The sequence below is a fragment of the Colobus angolensis genome, unplaced genomic scaffold (assembly GCF_000951035.1).
Source record: "Colobus angolensis palliatus isolate OR3802 unplaced genomic scaffold, Cang.pa_1.0 Scaffold49, whole genome shotgun sequence".
NCBI lineage: Eukaryota > Metazoa > Chordata > Mammalia > Primates > Cercopithecidae > Colobus > Colobus angolensis.
In genome coordinates, this window is record NW_012118376.1 from 3,120,114 (window position 1) to 3,127,334 (window position 7,221).

Here is a 7,221-nt window from a genome sequence, read left to right on the forward strand (position 1 = left end):
TTTTCTTTTTGAGACAGGTTCTCACTCTGTCACTCAGGCTGAAGTGTAGTGGTGCCATCTTGGCTCACTGCAACGTCTGCCTCCCAGGCTGAAGCCATCCTCCCACCTCAGCCTCCCAAGTAGTTGGAACTACAGGCATGAGCCATCACGCCCGGCTAATTTTTGTTTTTTTCGTAGAGACGGGATTTTGCCATGTTGCCTAGGCTGGTCTTGAACTCCTGGGCTCAAGCCATTTGTCTGCCTTAGCCTCCCAAAGTACCAGGATAATAGGTGTGAGCCACTGAGCCCTGCTGTTGAATCAGTTTCTAGCTCCAAGACTTGGAACCCCTCAGCTCTGAAACAGCCAGAAACCCAGAGTGGTACCTGCAGCTGTAAGCCAACTCTTTACCCATTTGCTTTTATAATCATTACCAGTTTCTCTGTTTTCTTCAAGTCAATAAAGTTGGGAAATCTTGGATAAGGGTAGTGGTTTTCAAACTTCTTTTGCTCAGAACACCTTAATATACTTAAAATTATTGAGGACCAGCAAAGAGCCTTTGTTTATGTTGGTTGCATCCATCGGTGTGCTGGAGTCAACCTTACCTGCTCATAAGAATTCAATATTCAGGAAATTTGTCAAGTCAGCTGTTAAACTGTTGGGAGCTTGAAACTGGAAAAGAAGGGAGTATTCACACCATGAAATTGGCAAATGCTAGTTTGCCAGATCAGGCTTTGTTTTCTTTTTGTTTGATCCTGTTTAGCAGCACATCACTGACTTTTTTTCTCTTTCTTTTTTTGAGACAGAGTCTTGCTCTGCTCTGTCATCCAGGCTGGATGTAGTGATGTGATCTCGACTCACTGTAACCCCTGCCTCCCAGGCTCAAGTGATTCTAGTGCCTCAGCCTCTGGAGTAGCTGGGATTACAGATGTGCACCACCACACCCGGCTAATTTTTTTATTTTTAGTAGAGATGGGGTTTACCCTTGTGGCCCAGGCTGGTCTTGAACTCCCGGCCTCGTTATCCGCCTGGCTTGGCCTCCCAAAGTGTAGGTATTACAGTGTGAGCTACTGCATCCTGCTGCCAATGATTTTATCTATTGATATTTTCCATATTAGACACTAAAATGGAGAACTTTTGAAAACATCTATTTCAGCTAAAAATGACAATAAACCCATTACATGTTAAAATAAATACTATTTTTTCATAATTTTTTTCCAAAACAATAATTTAAGGAGGAGAGTTGCATTGTTTTACATTTTTGCAATCTCTTTAATGACTGGTGTAATAGGAGACAGTCAGATTTTCATCTCTGCTTCTGCATTCAATCTGTTGCATTTTCACATGTTGTGTAGCTTCCAGAAAACTCATCTGTCCACTTGTGAGAGCATCAGACCAAAAAAGGCAAATAATATCTTGGTATTTTAAGAGAGTTTTGACCTTGCAGATCTCCTGAAAGAGTCTCAGGAACTCTGAGAATAATTGCATTAGAGAATTTCTCCTCTCTTCTCACACTGCAGCTCACTTAACCACACGTCCTTCACAAAACACAATTAGGTTTATCCTGTGGTCAATTACTCTTCACACACATTTGGTCTAGTAATTTTGAAAGGCATAGCCACATAACATGCTAATTATGCCAGGAAATTACCGTTGGTGACCTGTTTTTCCCCTTAATTTTCACGACAGCACCTGGCTGAAGATAAGCTACTAGAGGATGGTCCAGGGCCAGAAACTTAAACAGCTGGGTCATCAATGCTGCTTAACCTTTTCCACTTGCTTCCTTAGCTCAACTTCCTCAAAGACCTGCCAACAGCAAACAGTTTTTTAAATTTCTTAAATTCAGAAGTATAACCTAAAATTTTCCAAGTGTATATTCAATAGCCAAGCATTCCATTTCCCTAAAAATGCTATTTTTGGCTTGTTGGAAAAAACATATTTTTTTTTTGGAAACATGGTCTCACTCTGTTGCCCTGGGTGGACTGCAGTGGATGGCTCACTGCAGCCTCAACCTCTTGGGCTCAGATGATCCTCCCACCTCAGCCTCCTGACTAGCTGGGACTACAGGCATGCCATCGTGCCAGGTTAATTATTTATTTATTTTTTAATTGAGGTGGGGTCTCACTATGTTGCTCAGGCTGGTCTCAACCTCCTGGTCTGAAATGATCCTCCAGCCGCAGTCTCCCAAAGTGTTGGCATTATAGGCGTGAGCCAACATGCCTGGACAAAAAAACATTGTTGTGTCAGCAAAATTTAAGGTTTTTTGAACTCAGTCTGTTCCTTGAAATACATGTGAAGAGTTCAGGCCTTAGAAACTTAAAAAGCTTATGTGTTAACTCATAAAAATTCTGTATGTTAACAAAATCCTTGTTTAGTTGAAATAATTTTTTCATTGACTATACTCTAGAAATAATTTATAAAAATTGTTTGGTTTTCAACCCTGAGAAGTACTAGTCATTTTGCTTTCAATTTCCCCTCCTCCCTTCTGCTTGAGGGAGTGCTAGATGGCAAAGGACTGTCATTCAGCCAGGAAAGACAGCACAGCCCTTTTATGGATTTCCTTTCTGCTCTGACATTTAATTTCTCTCTCACTAGGGAAGAACTGCAGACACTACCCAGGATGTCTATAACTCAGAAATTTGAATATATTCCCAATAAACTTAAATTTTCCTAAGAAGGGATTAAGAGAGAGAGCGCTAATCACTCAATGTCTTCGGCAGAAATGGTGCTGTTTGTTTTATTTTTTCCCTGCATTTGTTCTTCCAGATCCATTCTCCATGGCCAAGGAAGCTGATCTTAGACTACTTCACTTCTGCGTATTGGGTTAAGATTAGGATCAAGGGGAGGCCTCGCAAGAGATCAGAGGGTGAGGGAGAGGCCTCAGTGTGTTCCCTCCTCTACCTGGGCCTTGGAGGCAGTAACAGCTTCCCCTGATTGCTAGTCTGTGGGGGTGCTTCACCACTCCCTGTTGGTTCCCTTAACCCTGTCCACACCTTTGCAAATCACCTCTTCATTAAATGCTCTTCAGTTAAGCCCTTAAAGTGTGCCAGGACGACAAAGATACAATAGTAATTTGTTCCAAAGAGATACCAAGCGGATGTTCACATTTATTAATATAGGTTATGTTTTTAAGACTGAACATAAAAACAGTGACATACTATTTTGTAAGTACAGTAATGATAGCATATTTTAATATATACAGACTAATAAACAATGACAGTAAAACTCCACTGATTTAGATAAAATGAATATAGACACTAAATTAATAAAACCAGTGCTAGCTTCTACTTACAATACAGTTATATTACTTTTATGTAAGTTATTCTGTGGTATTTGGAAATAGTTTGCTCTTTTTTTTTTTGAGATGGAGTCTGGCTCTGTTGCCCAGGCTGGAGTGCAGTGGCGCGATCTCGGCTCACTGCAAGCTCCACCTCCCAGGTTCACGCCATTCTCCTGCTTCAGCCTCCCGAGGAGCTGGGACTACAGGTGCCCGCCACCACTCCTGGCTAATTTTTTTGTATTTTTAGTAGAGACGGGGTTTCACCGTGTTAGCCAGGATGGTCTCGATCTCCTGACCACATCATCTGCCTGCCTCAGCCTCCCAAAGTGATGGGATTACAGGCGTGAGCCACCGTGCCCAGCCAGTTTGCTCTTTTAAATAGATAAACATTTGCCTTGCAACTTTCTATTTTGTTTAAAATGCTACCATTTTTTCATAAGAAAAAAGAGATATGTTTCAACCTAATTTCCAAATTACTTTGTAAATTCCATGAAGATTTTCTATACTTGATACTTAGGAGGTTAAAAAATGCTTTTAAAATCTCATTAAGTCTTAAGTAAATGGAAACTATAAAATAATTTTCCTAGATTTCAATGTCAATTCTATTTTCTTCTGTTATTTCTAAGTAGACTGACATGATTGATTCTTAAAAGAAAACCTGATTTGAGCAATCTATTAAGCAAACATTTGTAAATAAATAGTGCCCAATTAAATCAGACTTATTTTAAAAAACATATGTCCTGTACTGCATTATGTTTTCACCTTAAGTTATAACCACAAGAGCTATTAACCCAAATGTTCAAAGTTCTTTAGCTGATAGGCCTCATTTGTGTGAAACATATTGATTACGCATACATCACACTCTATGCGTCATCTACTTTGCTCTTGAGGGCAGGTCTGGGTCTTATTCCACTCTGTGTGCCCAGCACCTATTGGAGTGCCCACAGTGCATAATGGGTGCTTCCATATCCGAACTAACCTTTCAGAACAACTACTGGATGTGTTTACACCAGTAATAACACGCACCTGTAATCCCAGCTACTTGGGAGGGTGAGGCAGATGGGCATCCAGAAGTCCATGCCTTCTTTCGTTGTTTTTAAGATGGGTAGAGAAGTCTTTCATGGTCATTACCTCCTAGGATATCACATTCTGCTTTGCCAGTTGCTCATAAACATGATCAGTTCGCAGCCAATCCTAGGAGGATGGAGCAAATGTGGTGGCCCCAGTCTCATTGCTTTCTGTGAGGTTCAGCAGGAAGGTCTCTGGCCAATCTGTGTCTAACATGGCCCTGGCATGTGTCTGCTGCTTGGAGTCCTCCATCGGGGGCGGACGCATGCAGCTCTCAGGAATAGGCCACTCTGAAAGCCAGCCTACATTCACTAGAGGACTTATGCTCAGTTTTGGCTTATGTATACAGTGTGTAAAATGTAAAAAATACTACCCATATCAAAATAGGGGCTTTTCATCTGTTACCATAATTTTAGGAATTCAAACTTGGATATGTTTAAAACTGAAAACACTACAACTTCTACACACAGATAGTAGTAACTCTTATCCCTTAATAACTTAAACCTTGCTGTCAAACAACTTCAAAATACACTTATTTGCAAAAGTGGTACAAGCCCAAACTATGGAGTCTCTCACTGTTGATGAACACCATCAAATGTTCAGGGCTAAACTCTACCAACCTAGACTTTGTATATTAAATCAGGGAATCAGAGATTATTTCCATAATTGCTGGAGTAGGGGGGAAAAGAGTGCTTTAAAGTGCCTATTCTATACTGCACTGCAAATAATATATGTGTGTGCATACATCTACATATACACACATATAAATATGCATATGTCACCTAGCTATATCCAAAAGTGACATTCAGTTATTACTTTAGCATTGGCAATATTCCCTTGGAATAACACAGTCATCTCGTCCTGTTATCTTTCTGGTAACTGACAGAAATACATGCATGATGGCTCCCATAAAAAGCAGGCACGCAAGTTGTACATCTGTTGTTTTAGGAGGTGAAGTCAATACAGTTTGGGTGGGGACTAATAGAATCCTCAAGTTATTCACTTTCATAAACTTTTCTTTTTTAACCTCCCAGCAGTCCCTTTTCCTAAGTTAACAGCTTTTTGTATATGCTGTTATTCAGGTTACTAGAGCAGGTATCCATTTTACTTGCCATCAACTGCCCACTACTGTTATAACTGCTGGGATCGGAACTTTCTTTGCAGCATAAGATACTGTAGACGTACCTCTGGCACTCAGAGGAAGCGTAATAGTAAATTAGGGGGTCAATGCAGCAGCTTATGCTGCTGACACAGACACAGAGGAGGTAGGCAAAGTAGGCAGCCTCTGTGGTGGAAGTGTGAGAAAGGAATGAGTAATGCGCAATCAGGAGGATGTTTGTGGGTCCGAAGCAAATGATGAAGATGCAGAAAACAGCAGCTGACAGGAACAAAGCCCGGGACTTCTTGCTGCGGTTGGCAACTGTGGAGGAGCTAAGACATCGAATGATAGACACATAACAGACTGTGGAAATGATCAGCGGCACAAAAAAGAAGACAGCAGAGAAGGCTGAGAAGTAGTAGGCATAGTAGCCTTCGAGCAAGGTTTCATTGAGCACATCATGACAGGTGGTGATGTTGAGCCCGGGCACCTGGATGGTTTGTTCCTTGAGGAGCAGAGGCACTACCCCTGCAATGGCCAAAGCCCAGATGGCCAGACAAGTGAAGGAAGCCCTTCCCAGAGTACGCCAGGAGAGGGACTGCATAGGATACACCACAGCCAGAAACCGGTCAATGCTTATGACTGTCATGAGCAAGATAGAGGCGTACATGTTACAGTAAAATGCTGCAGTGACAAAGCGACACAATTCAGACCCAAACTGCCAATCACTGCCGGAAAAGTAATAGCTGATCTTAAAGGGGAGCACAGACACAAAGAGCACGTCTGCCGTGGCCAGGTGCAGCATATACACCACCGCCGGCTTCTTGACCTTCATTTTCAGGATGAACACAATGATGGCCATGATGTTTAGTGGGAGGCTGACTACAAACACCCCAGTGTACACAGATGGGACAAAGAGTGTCAGCCAGGAGCTGGTCAGATATCCGGAGGCATCTTCTGAGATGAACGCAGGAAGTGGTTTTTGAAGAGGACTGCTTTTATTGATGGAGACTAATCTGTATTCAGTTAACCCACTTTCATTTTTCTCCTCATCCTCCCAAAATGGTTCATATTTATCATTGGGATTCCTGAGAAGAAATGACCGGGGATCTAAGGTGGCATTTGTTGCTTTTGACTCTGAAAAATAAAATTAAAAAAGTTTTAAATGTAAAAAGTGAATGCATCAACAAGGCAAAAGCGACAAGCGGAGCGCGTATTTTACTTTTGTTTGTTTTATGTTTTCTTACTAGGAGAATGGGTGGTAAAGAGCAGATAATGCACAAATAGACTTTATTACAGAATAAGCCAACTCAAAATACTGTGCAACATTTGTCTTGATATAAGCAATACTTACTAAACTCTGCCCCTCAAAGGGACAAAGGTGAATGATAAGTTTTCAGAGATCTACCGTGAAGACATCAGGAAAGGCTGAGTACTTGACATGAAGGGATCAATCAGTGATTTCCACACTAGCCACTGTCTATATAAACAAGTCACTCCCAGCTTCTATGACTTCTCTTTCCTCCGCATACCTTCATGTGCACATTTTCTCCATTTAGTCTGCAGCCATCCCATGAAACCTGTCCCTTTTCAATGGAAAAATCCACGTAGAAAGTTGAGGGGATTTAGGCTGGGCACAGTGGCTCACGTCTGTAATCCCAGCACTTTGGGAGGCCGAGGTGGTGGATCACGAGGTCAGGAGTTCAAGACTAGCCTGGCCAAGATGGTGAAACCCCGTCTCTACTAAAAATACAAAAATTAGCCGGGCACGGTGGCACGCACCTGTAATCCCAGCTA

General features: G+C 41.8%; 1 protein-coding gene across 1 annotated transcript in view; it reads right to left on the bottom strand.

Moving 5' to 3' along the window:
• Positions 1–4,321: 4,321 nt before the first annotated feature.
• The window catches only part of F2R (coagulation factor II (thrombin) receptor), a gene marked incomplete at its 5' end in the record, with an annotated part of 22,472 nt that continues 19,572 nt past the window's right edge, over positions 4,322–7,221 (bottom strand). The window contains one exon of the mRNA XM_011959359.1: positions 4,322–6,561. Coding sequence (XP_011814749.1) covers positions 5,372–6,561 — 1,190 coding nt within the window. The remainder of the gene's footprint in view (positions 6,562–7,221) is intronic.